Consider the following 16,338-nt stretch of genomic DNA (forward strand, 5'->3'; position numbering starts at 1 on the left):
CACCTTCTAATACCGTGCATTTATAGGTGCGACTAACATATGCATTAAAAATTATTCAAGCTCTTGATAAGAGTCTATAAGGTCAGAGCATCAAGGATACACTATCCTGGCTGATAAGAATCATAAGTGGCTGATTGAACTGGAGAGACCTGATGGACGACTGAGGCTGCTAACGAGGAAAGGGGCTCTGTGCTCTAACTGGCAAGATTTACGTCGTCTTGGGTGTCGGCCAAATTACTTCTCACTGCTCCTTTTATTCCAGCGTCCAGCCAACCTCCTCGGTGTGCATCGCCACGCCATCATAAATCTATCAGCGTCTGATTTATATTGAACAAATTGGCCGAGGCTCGGAGAATAATTCAGAGGACTGCAGGGGACAGAGAGGGGGGGGGGGGCTTTATACATGCCTCACAACAAAAAGCTAATAAATAAACACCACTGGTTTCTCAGTGCACTGCAATTCCATCACTGTCAGGGAAGCTGTTACTTAGGCACCATATGTACAGAAAAGCACTTCTGCATTTACACATTAGATGCATCATCCAAGCAGATGTGATCATTTCTTTTCATTATAGCCACGATCACAAAAACGTATAATCTGAAAACTTCTGATTTTCACTGACTGCTTTGTATTTGTAGTTGTGTGCAGGCTAATAGGTAAATTCTAAACAAGAACGTAATCATCTTAATCTAGAAATATGCTAAGGTTAAATTGCAGGATGGGAAAAGGAAACTACAATGACTACATACATCAAATGGGAAAAGAACAGGAAAGGTGCAGGGAAATCAACACTGCCATCTATTGTACAAATTCCACTGGCCTTCTCGCAGCTTCCTTTGTCAACAGGTCCTTCGGCTGCTCAGAATCCAAATCTGCATCCTTGGTGTCTTGTGTGTCAACAGTATTATCAATCTCACATGGCGTGATCTTGAACTGGGGTTTATCCAAACTTTCTGCTAAAGAAACTGACTGAGAAGGGAGACCAGACTGTAACTGTGCCAGTGTGTCACAGCTTCCGGTTTTTGAAGTTCCAGTTGGTCCTTCTTTATCACTGGCATCTGCACTTTCTGTTTCTTCAGAACCTGGGGACAGTTTCTCAGATTCTGGATCGCCTTCTTCCTCTGTAGGTTTTTGACTTTGAGACTGAGGTTGGGCTGTGATCACAGGAGTGGAGGATTCAGGTTTAGGAGGGTCAGAGCTCCCAAACATTGAGCCAAGTTTCATACCAAACACAGATGAAGCAGATGATGTCTCTTCCTTTCCAGTCGGTTTTTCATCCTGGAAAATGCCGGCTGAAAGGCTTTTAAAACCAGAAAAGATGCCGCCTTCTGTCTGTTGAGGCTGTGGTGCCTTTGCACCAGTGGCAGGAGATGAGGTGGTGGAGAAAAGGGATCCAATAGATGATGTACCTTCAGCAGCTACAGACATAAAACCAAATTTGGAGGCAGACAGACCCGGTAATTCAAACATGCCTTTGCTTTCAGGAGCTGGGGGTGGTTCAGCTTTGTCAGGCACTGCAGAACCTGGAGACCTTAAATGTTCAGAAGACTCATCATCCTCTGCTTTTTTCTCAGGGAGATCAGTTTTCATGTTGGATTCTTTCAAAGAACTTTCTTCTTCCTCTGTTTTGTCCGTTCGTTCTGCCTCTTCTGTTAACCCTTTTTCAGGAACCTCAGATTCCTCAGTGCTTTTAACATGCACATCTCCAGGTAAAGGTGTTCCCTCTGGATCCGTCTTTTCAGTGCTCTCAGAGACTGTAACATTTGCAGAAGTATCTCCTTGTTTAGCCTCTGAGCCAGACTGTTGATGTTCCTCAGATTTAGTTGCCTCAGAGCCTTTGAATATACCTAATAGGTCATTCGTAAGGGATTCTGTGGCAATGCTACTTGGGAGGCCAAAAAAGCTTTTCTGCTGTTGCTGTTGTTGCTGTTGTTGTTGTTGTGGCGGATTAGGAGCCGATGATGATCCAAAAAAGGAACCAGGTGAACTAGAAAAAAACCCGCCAACAGTTGATGGTTTACTTGGGGCATTTGGAGTGGAAAACATAGACATAAAGCCAGAAAATGGAGCTCTTTCAGGGGGCTTCTGTGGCCCTGGATGTCTTGGTCCTGGCAATCTTGGTCCCCCCATTCGTGGACCTCCCATTCTTGGTGCTCCCATTCTTGGTGCTCCCATTCTTTGTCCTGGTGGGCCAGATGGCCTGGCCATGCCTGGCCTGGGCTGTTGATTGGGTAGAGGACTAGCAGGTCCCAATAACGGACCTTTTGGAGACTCCACAGCTTGAGATGTCATAATTTCTGGCGGCTTGGTAACAACAGTGTTCTCTTCATCTTTCAGTGAAACTACTGCAACATCAGTAGGTTTCTCTAATTCGTGTGTCGTTTCTATACTGGCTTCTCTAAGCAGTAATTTTGTCTCAGTTGGCTCCTTTGCAGTCGCATCAGATGTTGCCTTCAAGTCTTCTTCAACAGAATTTACTGATTCTGAAACTGAAATCTCTGTAAGTGCACCCATTGCAGATTCTGAAAAAGGTTTCTCCATATCTGCTTTCACTGAATCATCTACAGTTATTTCTTCAGTACATTTTTCTACTTGTGCAACAGCTGCTTGATCATCAGCAATAACGTTTAAAGGTTCCTTCGTAATTTTTTCCATATGTGCAGTTGCTGTTTTGTCTTCACAGGAAACTTCCAAAGGCTCTTCAGTTGATTCTTTCACATCTGCAACAGCCATTTCATCTTCACGTCCAACTTTCAGCAGCTCCTCAGCTTGTTTTTCTACTTCAGGTATGATCTCTCCTCCATCAGCAGCACTGACATGTTCCACTTCAGTAATGTCTGATCTTGTGTTTCTGTCTTTATCGTCTAAGACACTTTCTGGCATCTGCATATCATCAATTTTTTCTGATGGGCTTTTTAGTTCTAAATCAGTATTGTGATCTGCGTTTTTAAGTTTATCTGTTTCTGATTCAGAAAATTCTTTCTCAGCATTCACTGTATCTTTCATTTCTTTGGATTCTTTTTGGTTGTCTGACTGTTCCTCATTTACTAGTTTTGCAGAATTTTGATCCAGTTGTATCTCTTCCTCGTGTAAATTACTGGGGACACTTGGTTTGTCTGTGATAGAAGCATCAACCAAAGCCATTGTGTTTTCATCACAAGATAAGTGATCTTCTATTGTGTCTACTTTGTCAACTTGGCATGGATCAGTTGGGGGAGCAGAATTTTCAGTATTTCTTTCAGTGATGTTCAAGTTTGAATCTTGAACTTTTTGTTCCACCTCAACAACTAGAGTGGATATAGACTCAGGTGGGACATTTTGCGTGGCCTCAACAATGTTATTCTTAACTTCCTCTGAAAAGTCTTTCTTGTCTGGTGATTTCACTTGTTCTGAAATGATGTCCTCCTTCACAGTTACACTTATTTCTGGCTCTGTTTTGGTTTCCTCCATAAAAGACATTCCAAACAGGCCAAACCCAGTTTTAGATTTGTTACCATCAGAACTTCCACCAAGCGAAAACACAGAGGAAACTTTGAAAACACCCTCTGATTCAGGTGGTTTGGGAGCTGCAGGATGTGCTTCTGGTGCCTGCTGGGATTGTCCACCAAACATAGAGAACAATCCTTTTCCAGGGAGCTCTGAACCTCTGGGTTCTGGTGGTATAACTGTTGATCCATGCGTGGGCACTCTAGGTCCAGCTTGGGGCTGGGCACCAAGACCTCCAAACTTGGAAAACAAACCTGAACCAGAGGTATCTTTGTTTGCAGTGGAACCTGGGAGAATGCCACCAAATATAGAAGATCCAGTGGAAGGTCCTCTTGGTGCGGCACTACCGCCTTGCTGACCTCTGGGACTGGGTGGTTGCTGAGGTGCAGATGCACCAAACATGGAAAACAGGCCTTTGCCTGGAGGTTCTTTGGGTGGAGGACCTCTAGGCCGCACACCTCCAACAGTTGGACCTCTTGGGCTAGATGGTGGCTGACTACTAGGTCCACTAAACATTGAGAACAATCCTTTACCCTGGGGCTCCTGTGGGGTGGACAGTGGTGGGTCTTTGGATCCAGGGGAAGATGGTAAATTGGATCCACCTAACATTGAGAGTAACCCTGTGCCAGGAGTGTCTTTAGTAGATGAGCCTGGAAGAATGCCACCGAGTATTGATAATCCAGTTTGAGAGGGTGTCTGTTGTGGGGTTGCACTGGAGCCACCAAACACAGAAAATAAGCCTTTTCCTGATTGCTCAGGCTCTTCGGGCTTAGGGTGATCAACCTTGACGTCTATGCTATCCTCTTTAGACGTCATAATTTTCTCTGTGGGAGGTTTGTCAAGTTTGGGCTCAGAATTAGATTCAAGGACATCAATTTCAGTTTTGTCATGAATCTGCTGTTCTCCTTCAAGTGATTTTACATCTGACACTGGTGAATCTTCTTTCTGTGAGGACTTATCTAAAGACTGAACTTCTGTAGGCAAGACAAGATCTGACAATGTGCTATCATCCTTGTCGGCCAGCTCTTCAAGAGTTGTAGGACCTTCTTGTGGTGCTTCCGCTAAAGTTGTGTTGTCAAAGTCAGTGTGAGGCTTTGCTACTTCAGCTGGGGTTATGTCTGATTTGTCTGATTTTCTGCTCGTTGGAGACAGCTCAGCTGATGACACACAATCCTCAGTGGTCTCTGCTCTTTCTTCAGCTTCAGAAACAGTAGCCTCTATGATTGAGGTTTTCTTGGTAAGGATGTCCTGTGAGTCATTTTCATTTGCATGCATTTTATCTGTAGTCAGTGTAGGTGACGTCTCTGGTAAGCAGGTCTTGACCTCCTCTGATTCGAAGACTATATCTGTGCTTCTGATTTCTGTAGTCCTAGCATCCTCTGATATATGAGACATGTCCGGTGAATCGGTCATGATCTGCTTTGGTTCATGGAGCGCTTCTGTGGTATTGATTTCTTCAGCCATAGCACCCTCAGAAATATCAGGCTGTGCAACAATATCAGTAGATAAAGATTCCTTACAGTCCAGCGGTGTCACTGCAGTAGTGGTATCTTCAGAAGCACTAACTGGTGACAGCTCAGGTTTGTTAGATTCTGTGACCTCATGTTCATTTGTCTCTTCTTCTGGTGAACTTGCAGCTGAGACAAAAATATGGGGAAGTCTAACGTAAGGTCTTTGCTCGGTATCAACTGGAGTTCCTTCTGGGCAATTAATGCTGATGTAGATTGACCTTGGATGTCCAATTTCCTGGACCTCAGTCAATGTTTCTGTTTTCTCTGGAGTGCCTTCACTTAGAATTTCCTTGGGTGTCATTGTATCTGCAAGTTTTACATTTAGTGTTTCCTCAGATTGCTGATTGTCTTGAGAAACAGATATAAGCTTGAAACCATAGACTGGTGACTCATTGGATGGGGAGGTCACAGGAGGAATCAGTGGGGATGTTCGAAGGCTCCCACCACTTATCATGGAACCTTTTTCTCTGTATTGGGATTCAATATTAGCAGTTTGCGTTTCCAGAGGGATTATCCTGGTTAAAACAACGTTACCTTCACTGGGTAATTTAGAAGCAGAGTCATCTTGAACACGAACAACAGCTGGTGTGCAAGGCAGGGTACTTGGCACAGCAGGCGTCTGGGGGCTAACAACCACCGTCTCTGGTGTTTTAACAACAGGAGCTGCTGAGGGAGTTTTTTCTATGTCAACGGCAACATGGCCAGAAGCAGGTTGGGTTGGAGTAACTCCTGTCCTGTGATCCACAGACGTAGAAGAAATAGTAGAGTGGTGAAATTGAGCAGCACCTGTTTTGGTACTGACAGAGGGTTGTGATCCCACACCACTAAATACTGAAATCAAACCCTTAACAGAAGTGGGTCCTGCTGGTGCTAAGGATGCCGCTGGTCCTTCAGTTACAGCTCCACTGGCTTGGTTCAGATAACTACTCCTTACTTGCTTATCAGGCATTGGGTCATGTTTTGTGGTGGATGATGATGTAATGGCACCAACATCTTTTTGATATTGCTCGACAGTGGCAGGACATTGGCTTAGATCAGGTCGTTTAAAGAGTTGAGGAGGTTCTTTTGCATGATAACCACGACTTGCACTGCTTTGCATAGACTGGTTCAAAGATTGAAGAGAATAATCTATTTTGTATCTATCATCCTCATGCTGAATATTCAAAGCAGGCAGTGGCTGACTATGTGGCTGTGGGGTGGGAACAGTTTGGGATATACCATGTAGCTGCTGGACAGATGAGGGGGGCAATGACTGTCCATTACTTGCCACTGATCCACATTCTGCTGGACTTTCCTCAGTACTGCCATAGCTCTCCACTGTTGCCTGCTTGATAAGAATTTTGGGTCTTGAGGTAATGTCACGTCGAACACTTGTATCTTGTCTTTGCAACGCAAGAGGTTGTGGTTGAGACTGAACACAGGATGAATTCCAAGCAATTTCTGTACCAGGTTGCTGGTATTGTAGATTTAGGACTGAATGTTGTGTTTGCAACTGAGGTACGTTTGCAGGCAAATGATTTGGCTTCTTGGATTCAACATATGTATTACTGACATGCTGATGTGCACCGTGTAGCGAGAACATAGTATGTGCACCATCCTGCATCGTCTGAGGAGGAAAATGTTGAGGAGCAAAATGTTGAGGAGGAGGCTGTATTTCTCTTTGAACAGGAATCATAGAAGAATCTGACATATTCACTGGAGCAGAGTTCAATCCTGTAACTGACTGCCGTCTGTAATATATTTCAGGTTGGACTGTGGTCTGTTTATCAATGGAATGTTCCATGTAGTGCAATGACTTCTGAGTTTGAGAAATTGCTGTATCTTCTTTGGGTGGAGGTATATATTGCTGCTGCCAGCAAAGACTACTTTGAGACTGAGAACACACATGAGGGGAGGAAAGATCTTTTGCATCCTGGTTACTGACAACTATGGTTTTGTTTTGAGGATCCACCGTTAGGTCAACAATTCCAAATAATGGTTTCTTCTTTAATTGCTTTTCAGTTTGCATTCTTTCAGATATGTCTTTCTTTGCAGGCGTATTAGTGTAATTCATAGGCCGTCCATCATCTGGTTGAATGTGATTTCTTGAAATGTTAGTTGTGACCAGGCTGTCTTTTGCAGAGAAGTCCACTGGTTTACTTTGTTGGTGTGTGTCCTTGTAGGTGGTCTTGGGACCAGAAAATACCTTGTTACTATGGTGGGTAGATATCTGCCTGTGCAGTGTCTCATTTGTGCTGATTCCACTCAAGCCCTGTCTTGCTTGTTGATGCATAGATTGCTCTACGATGAGTGGTACACCAACAGAACTATATGTTACATTTACCTTGTTTGTGACCAATGGCACAGCTTCAGTTGGCACAATATCAGGAGCAATTATTAATGGTTTCTGCTGTATTTGTGGAGACATGTCTAAGAAGCTCTTTATGGAGTTGGCAGGTGCTGATGGTCTTTGTTCAGCGTCTTGAGATTCCCTGTGCACAGATTGTTGCATCTTTTCTTGCCCTCCTGCCAATGTCTGTTGCCTTTTAGGTTGTGATTGAGAGGGTTGTGTTTCCACAATTAGTGGAACACCATCAAAATCTCTTTGACAATGTGCATAACTTGGTGGCCTTGTTCTTACCAATGATACTGGATGTGAATGGTTTAGCACTTTGTCTGCTTCATATATTTTTGTTGACATATCTACCATGCCTTTGACAGAGTTTGCTGGAGCAGTAAGAGGCGAATAAGGTTGGATAATGGACTGTGACATATAATTCGTCTCATTCGACCTGGAGCAGTGGACTGTCGTACTGTTGTGAAGTGGATCATGCAGAACTGGAACAATATTTCTATCCAGGGCTGCTTGTTTCTGCACTGGAACCATGACCTGAGGTTGTTTGTGGCTTGTTGACTCCAGTGCTGCTGGTTCAACCACCAAAGCAACACCAACAGAACTTTGTCTGGCAACTTGTCTTGCACTTGGCTTATTAACAAGGGAAACTGCATTGCTTTGAATAGACTCATATTCTGGCATTATTGTCTCCATTGTGGCTTGGCTCTGCTTTGGTGACATATCCAGTGCTACAGCTGTGATGGATTTTGCTGAAGAGGATTTCTGACGAGCTTGAAAAGTGGTTGATGGCTGTGACGTGAAGTGATTTGACTCAGCAAAGACACCAGGTTCACTTTGCTGAGATTGTTGTTGATATAGAATATAACCTGAGTGGCACTGAGGGGAGTTGATCATGATGTCACAAAGAGGGTCTTGATCAGGGATAGCTACAACTAGTGGTACACCCACAGAATTTCTTCGCGCAAGTTCACGGACACTTGGTTTGCCTCTCATTAGTGGTATAGCTTCATCTCTTCTTGGTTCCAAAACCACCTCTTTCGATTGGACGGAGGATTTAGATGTCATGTCTAATATGGCCTTAACTGTGTTGGCTGGTGCTGTTTCTTGCTGGAGCAGTACACAAGTTTCAAGGGATTCAGAAGACTGACTTAAAAGAGTTTGGTGTCTTGGTAATGACGTTATCCTTCTAACAGATGGAATCTCCTCTTTCCTAACAGAACATCTGACCTGATTATCCATTATAGAATGAGAACGGTGTTCCTCAGTGGGTAGTGAATAAATTTGCTCTGCTGTTTGTCCAAGAGAATCCAGTGAGTCTCGTTTATATGACAAGTCAATGGATCCACGACGACCAGGACTTGTATCTGCCTCCTCAGAAACAAGTGGTTTTCTTTTTGTCAATGACAGTACCTCACAGACACGATCCTTCGATGGCACAACGGTTTGCAGGTCTTGAGTTTGAGTCTGCACGGTTGTTGTCTTGGCAGACATATCTAATGTAGCTTTAACTGAGTTTGCTGGTGCAGTGGTCTCCTGATATGTTTGAGCCTTTTCAATAGACTGATAGAAATGAGGTGTAAAATGTCCTCGTTTAGAGTCAACAGTATTCAGTGGTGTAAAACAAGTTGCCCCAATTGGTACAGGTTGCCTCACTCCAGTTTTTGCTGTGTGTCTGAGATCACCATTCAGGCTTGATGCTTTATGAGTAATAACAGAGCTTGTTGCAGCTGATGACTTTATGTTAGTGTCAGAACTTTTTGACAATTCACTGGACAATTTAAGAGATGGTTTGGATGAAATGTCTATTGCACCTTTGCCAGAGGCTGAAACATTAGTTTGGTTTGTTCCACTGCGGGAGGCTTGTGGTCTTTGGATATTTGTAGAAGAGGCAAAGCCAACTGTAATCTCTGGTATGGATGATCTTTTCCCTGATTGGCTGGGCTGATCAAGTGGCCCATAGTTGGTCGGAGAATGTTTACGCGAATCTGTCTTTTTTGGTGTAACCACAGGGGGACATTCTGAATTGTTCCACTCAACTTCATCTTCCTCTGTCAGTTTTGTAAGGTCTACAGCAATTGTGGTGTTGACAGGCAAGTCAGCATCTGCCTTAGATTCCATTTGCTTCTTTTTTAATCCTTTCAGCTTGTACTTTGTACAGTCAACAGCTTCATCTTGTTTTGTTGATTCTATGTTGGCATCTTTTGCTTCTTTTTCTTTTATAATTTTGTCTTTATTTATTGTGGCAGAACAATCTATAACTTTATTGCTGTTCTGACAACCAATGGGGGTGCCAAAGTTATGATTTCTTTTGTAAAGGTAGGATTCATTGTACGAAATTGAGTCATTCAGTATGTGTAACTTTGGCGTTATTTTCGGAGGTGAATCTTGAGGGAGATTTTTAGACACGGAGGATGTTTTGTCCTCTGCTGAAGTATTGCTGGCTTTACTTACATCATGCATCCCTGTGACTGTCGGCTTATTTGCTTGTGATAATACTCTGGGTTTATCTGCCTGAGATGGCTGCCTTGCAAGCCGGGGTCTCTGCGGGGAAACAGAAGACTCAGTTGAGGTGGGTGTAGTGGGCAAACTCCGAACAGAAGCCGGCTGTGCTGGAAGAGATGGAGAGCTGTCTCCTTTACTATTAGTTGGTGGTGTTGGCAGTTTCCTTCCCATTTGTACAGGTCCTGGTATTTTTGAAGCTGGAGAAGTCTGATTTGTGGAAATCTTTGAGGACTCTGAAACCTTAGTGGACACTGATGGTGATGTAGTAGGTTTTCTCACATTAGTGTTAGAAGACATCCCAACAGCTCCTCCGATTGAGGAAGATATGGAGCTTGATTTTTGTCTTTGTTGGTCTGCAGGTATATCATCTACATTTGCAATCCTGATTTCAGGAATTGGGTGATATGTGTTTGAAGAAATTTGTTTTGAATAGCACCTAGGGGAAGGTGTAGGTGAGGATGTGAGCACATCTGGTATTCCCTGATTCTTCCAGTATGGGCCCCCATGTCCCCCTTTTAGTGTATTTAAAGTAAGATCAGCTGCCTCGATTGGCTCCTCTTGGCAGGTGTAACTATTTTGTGCTGATTCCACCTTGATCTTTTTAAGCGTGTACACGCTAAAGTCCACAGGCTGCTCCACTTGAGAAGACATAGATTCTTGAAACATTTGAGAGAAGCTTTCCAAATTCATGTTCATTATTTTTTCACCTTTTTTAAGGGCGTAAGTTAGGTCCATAGGTGCGTCTGAAAGCCTCAACTTCTCTTGTTGCTGTCCAGGAATCCAGGAGCTTTTATCGTCAGAATAAAGTGGGATTTTAAAACCACAAAGGGTCACTTTGTCTTTTTCCTTTTGTTTCAGAATGTTAGCAATGTTTTCTGTGATGTTACCTAAAGCTTGTACTTCCTCTGGTGCAGCACATGCATAGAGATGTCCACCAGCTCTGTCAGTTAAAAGGGAATAAATGTATTCCTCATCTGTATAAACGTAATATCCACAGTCTCCAGCCTCAGCTGGCCACCACAAACCTTGATCCAAAAGTGAAAGCCATTGTTGATACCACTCAGAATCCTCAAAGAGCATTTCATCATCTGCATACCCTGAAGCTCCTGCACACTTGCTTAAATCCATAGCACCACGTCTTAAATCCATTGGACCTTTTTTTGTGGCAAGTTGTTTTAAAAACTCTGTTGCTGATTTCAAACCAAAGTCTTCAACCTTAACATCAGTGCTAACAACACTTTTTTCGACTACTTTGGTGAATTCCTGTGCACTGCATTCTGTAAGTGACTGACATCTACTCAACCGTGTCTTTGTTTTTTCAGTAGACAGATTCAGAGCACTTCCTCCAACAATCCAAGGTTTTCTGTTCGTATCAAGATCATTTAAATGGTCACAGCTACCCCAGGATTTCTTTTCTCTACAACTCATGTCAAATAAAACAAGATCTTCATCTTGCTCAAGAAACCGATTTCTGCTCTCAAAAAGCTGGGCAGCAGAATCCCCCCAAGGATGTGAGGGTACATTGAAGTCACTGATGTCCATTTCTTTAGGATTTAACCATTTGTGATTCTCCCATTGAGGAGCTCTAGCTGTGGGTGGCATCTGCCCTTGGCATCCCTGGTAGCGTTCCTGAACTTGAGTAGCCAGGGCTTCAGCTAGGGCATAGTCATTGAGTTGCTGCCACAGAAGAGCTTCTATGAGACACTGATGCTCATACAGATCTGGTGGAATAACACCATGTTCTGTAAAGTTGTATAAAAGATCCTTGTAACCATACTCATGTGCTGTTCCATACAAGAGACGTTGAATTTCCTCAAGATAACGCTGAGTTGGGGAAATTGTAGGGTCTTGCCGAACCTGAGATTGCACAGGTTCTGTGTGTGTGTCTGTGACAACAGTGGTTGTGAGCGTTGCTGTACTTGAAGGGATATCCTCCTTGCTCTTTGGTACTAAACGATTTAGAAGACCTTTTTCGCTTTCCTTCCCAATGGCAGAGGTGCTACTGTCACTCGTCCCTGTTTTGAAAATGCTGGATAACAAACCAGGAGATGTGGTATTTGTGCTGGTTGTTAGTTCTTCCTTCCCAGGCTGAGAGGTTGATGGCTGTGGTGTCTTGGATGATGGTTCATCTGTGACACTAAAAAGACCTGAGAGGAAACCTTTTTGGGTTGGACCCTTTAAATCCTTATCTGTGGCTACATCATTGGAAAGCACCTCTACTGGTTTGATTCTTTGAATCTGTGGTTGTCCTTGTCCTGTACGTGAATACTGTTGCTGTTTTACATCAAGGTTCACCTGATCAGCAGGTGATGATGACTGTTCTGCAGTACCTGAGACTTTATTCAATAGGTCAGAAAATATTCCTCCTGATTCAGACCGGGCTGGATTTTGCCCTGACTTAACAGATGGTTGACCTGTCCTTGCAGGCTGGGGAGACTGTTGTTGCACATTTTCACCAGATGCAAGCTTAAGAATGCCTGAAAGCAAGCCTCCACTTTGACTAGGCTGTTGGGTCGCTGTTTGTTGAGGAATTGGCATTTTGCCAGGCTGTGGTTGAGGTGATGTCTGACCAAACAGACCAGACAAGAGTCCTCCTTGCTGACTGGGTTGCGATGACTTTTGACCAGCAGGCTGACCAGGTCCAACGATATTTGACAAATTTCTTTGTTGAGACCCAGTCTGTGGGGTAGGCTGTTGTGATACATTATCAGGTTGTGCTAACTTATTGAAAAGCCCAGACAACAGTCCGCTTTGCTGTGGCTCTGATGCAGAGGCAGCAGTTTGTGGAGGTATCTGATTTTGCCTCCGAAGAGGTTGTCTGCTACCTTGTTGAGGTTGTGGCTGGTTTGGTTTTGTTGGCTGCTGCTGTGCTGGAGGAGTAGGACCTGTTGAAAAAAGCCCAGAGAGAAAGCCTCCCTGCTGAGCGGGTGGTGGTTTAGGGCCTGGTTTTGGTTCCTGTTGATGCTCTGCCTGACTGGCTGATGACTGTGGGTTGCCAGCATCTGCAATTTTGCTTAATAATCCAGTGAGCATCCCTCCAGGACTACTTGGGGGCTGTTGTGGAGGGACTTGATTTTGTCGTTGCAGATTCTGTCTATTGCCGAGTTGCTGATTAGGTCCCCGCCCAGATGGGCCACTCTGTGGCTGGTTTTGTGAGGGCGGGGCTGGGTTTACAGAAGCAGAGTCTTGGCCCCCAATTCCAAAAAGACCTGAGAGAAAACCCCCTTGCTGAGGGGGTGCTTGCTGCCCTGTTTTTTGGTTACTCTCCTGAGCACCAGGCTGTGACTGAGATGGAGAAGGATTAGGTTCCACTATCTTGTTAAAAAGTCCTGACAACATGTTACCAGATTGCTGATTTGGTTGTGTAGATTGTGTGGCTGTAGGTCCTTTTGGAGGCTGGGTAGCAGTTTCTGTGAGTTTCATTAAACCTCCAAATAATCCACTAGGTTGAGGTGTTGTTGCTGTTGCTTTAGGTGGAACATTTTCTGTTGTTTGGTCAGGTTGTTGCTGTTGGTTTTGTTGTTGATCTGAGGTGACACATTGTCTTAGTGACTGGTCAGGTTGACCTTTATCAGGGGGAGCTGCTTCTGTTGAACCCAGTTTAATCAATCCTGATAAAATCCCGGATGACGGAGTAGGAGGAATGGTCTCTTGACTACTTTTTTGTTCACATTCTTCCATTTTCATTGTATGGTCACCCACTTCTGGACATGACTTTTGACTGGACTGAGTTGGTTGAGATGCAGTCACTGTGTCTGTAGCTATTTTCAAGAACCCAGATAAGACTCCTCCAGAAGATGGCTGTGCAGCAGCAGGTGGTCCTTGCTTTTGAGATGGAATGTTGACAGGGGACTGATTTGAAGGAGCAGAAACACTATCAGAGGCAAATTTTAAAAATCCAGACAATAGTCCTCCTGACTGTTGTGTGGCAGAATTCTGTGCTTGGTTAGAAGGCTGGGTGGTTGATGAAAATAAGCCTGAGAGTAACCCACCTTGTTGAGGCTGACCATCCCCTTCCTGGGCTTTCTTGCCAGATGACAAATCATCTGTTGATCCTAGTTTAAACAGACCAGAAAGAAGTCCTTGAGGCTGTGAAGCTTGTGGTTGTGATGCAGGATGTTCCACAGGCTTGGAAGGACATTGATCTTTAGATGTGATATCTGCTTCAGGCTGGGTCTCTGTCTGGGGATCTTTTTCAGACACTGTTTGCTCTTGACACAGTTGTTCTGTCCTACCTTCAGTGCTCTCTGTGGTTTCAGAGACCACTTCTTCAGTATGCCCTTCAGTTCCACAGCTGGGTTTGGTTACAGCCACAGTGGGTTCACTTGCGCCTACCTTAAAAAGGTTTGAAAACCAGCCCGTTTCTGCGTTTCCTTTTGGTGCACTTTCAAGAAGTGCAGCACGACTTGGAGAGGGAGTTCTTGCAGGGCTAGGGGATGGACATTTTGGTGGGGCATTGGCATCTTCGCCAGATGCAAACTTAAGGATTCCTGAGAACACACCTCCTTCTGCTTTTGGTGGGGCGGCTATGGAAGCATTTTCTGAGGTAAAAAATGGAATCTTGAGTTTGCTGCCTAAAAATGACTCTTCAGGGGGCTTGGTGTCAGTTTGCTGGGAATTTTCAGGAGGAACTGTTGATATGAGGTTAGAGAGAGACTTCTTAAAAGGGCTGAAAAAACCTGTTTCCTCTGAACTGCTTTCAGGTTTTGGTTCAGATATTTTAGGAGCTCTTCTTTGCTGAATATCTGGTAGCTCCCCAGATGACTCTGTTTCTGGCAGAAGCTCAGTCGATCCACTACCTGTATCTGGCAATAACTCAACTGATCCACTTCCTGAACCTGGTCTGATCTCACCTGATGATTGTCGCTCTGTTTGTGAGCCATCTCTATTAGGACTCAGGGTTCTGTTTAAAGACCCTTGCTGGGATTCACTGCTTGCAGCAGAGCCACTTCTCTGTTCTGGTGGTTGAGGTGATGGGTCCCTGGATGGTGGTGCACTGGAAAAAAGTCTCAAGGGACTAAGCCTTCCTAACATGGATTCAAATCCAGATGTGGACTGGTTAGCAGCGGTTGCACTGCCTTGTGTCTCTGTGCCGATTTGTGTTGACGTCTGATCAGTGTCAGGTTGCCGACTGGTTTCTGAGGACTGAAATGGCAAAAGAGACTGAAGGGAAAACTTTTTTTCTGCAGTTGGCTCCTGAGAGGCAGGAGGAACTATGGCTACAGGGGGGGAAGTACCACCACTTTTGGGAATAAATGAAAGCAGCTTTGAAATGCCAGACTCAGGCTGGGGTGATGCTTGGGAAGCTGGTGGATCTGTTGCAGTGGTACCAGATGTTTCTGTGGGTTCAGCCGCACCTTTAGGAATCAAAGAGAGAAATCTTGACATCCCAAACTCTGCCTGTGCTGGTTGGGGGGACGGAGTTGGACCAGAGGCGTCGACCTCAGTGGCAGTTTTTGATCCTTTGATTGTACTGAACAAAGAGCTCATGACATTCTTTACTCCAGCTAGGCCCTGTTCAGCGACACTCTCCTCCTTCACTTCAGCTTTGACTTCACTGCTATCACCATCTCCAGGTTCCACGGGTTTGGCATCGGTTGGCAGCGCTGGCAGTTTTCTTCTGATTGGTTTTGGCATTGACTCATAGTTGTTTATCTCTTCCTCTTTTACAGCCAGGTATTCAGACACAGAGTGGACTAGGCTCTGCAGTTCATCCATTGGATCTATATATTCATCACTTGGCTCCTCTACAGGAGACAACATGGGATCTTGTCCACAACATGTTCTGCCTTTGCCTTGTCCTCCAGAAGGCGACATATACTTGCCTGGGTAGTAGTTACTTTCATATTCATAATTAGCATCACCCTCAGTGAAGGTCAGTTCATCTAGTTCCTCTTCAGATCCGAAGGAGTACTGCATCTCATCTGAACCAACTGAGCCATATTCACTCCTCACCCTGATCCTCGCTGCCTCTTCCCGAGCAGCCTCCTCCTCACGAAAAGCTGCATAGCTCTCAAGTGTTTCCTCTAAGGCGGTTTTGGCCCACAGTCTGGTCTTGTAGAGTAAACTTTCTCTGTCTGATTGCTGCCGTAGCTGTTTGGCCGAGGGAATCATATCAATTTCAGGAGGGGACAATTCATTCTCAAAGCTGCCGGCTTCTTTATAAACTAAACGTACCTCTCCACTACCAAATCCACGCCTCTGTCTGTTTGACATGCCACTCGTCTCATCTGTTTCCTCTGGAGACATTGCGTCACATTCCACTGTCTGATAGAACCGGCTGCCTTTGGGCTCAGACGGGCTGTCCCTGATTCGGTAGATGATGCTTTTATCTTCATCCTCCCACATTTTCTGCTCAGCGTCCAAGTAATCGTCCAGGACGCCTGAATCAGGCACTTTATATTTGCTCTCCCAGTCGTCCACACCCATACCTGAGTCGACTGGGATTATTCTTACTCCACGCTTAGAGTTTGACCGCCTGGATTTAATTTCAAAACAATGAA

General features: G+C 44.6%; 2 protein-coding genes across 2 annotated transcripts in view; both read right to left on the reverse strand.

Moving 5' to 3' along the window:
• LOC109641527 (protein unc-13 homolog B-like) overlaps positions 1 to 9,753 on the reverse strand; it is a 108,228-nt gene extending 98,475 nt beyond the window's left edge. The window contains exon 1 of the mRNA XM_069523263.1: positions 822 to 9,753. Within this exon, the coding sequence (XP_069379364.1) occupies positions 822 to 9,451 (8,630 nt within the window). The 5' untranslated portion in view covers positions 9,452 to 9,753. The remainder of the gene's footprint in view (positions 1 to 821) is intronic.
• Positions 9,586 to 16,338, reverse strand: part of LOC109642028 (uncharacterized) — a 37,536-nt gene continuing 30,783 nt past the window's right edge. The window contains exons 10-11 of the mRNA XM_069523049.1: positions 9,693 to 16,313; positions 9,586 to 9,604 (exon numbers count right to left, since the gene is read on the reverse strand). Coding sequence (XP_069379150.1) covers positions 9,586 to 9,604; positions 9,693 to 16,313 — 6,640 coding nt within the window. The remainder of the gene's footprint in view (positions 9,605 to 9,692; positions 16,314 to 16,338) is intronic.

The sequence above is a fragment of the Paralichthys olivaceus genome, chromosome 4 (genome assembly GCF_024713975.1).
Source record: "Paralichthys olivaceus isolate ysfri-2021 chromosome 4, ASM2471397v2, whole genome shotgun sequence".
Taxonomy (NCBI): Eukaryota; Metazoa; Chordata; class Actinopteri; order Pleuronectiformes; family Paralichthyidae; genus Paralichthys; species Paralichthys olivaceus.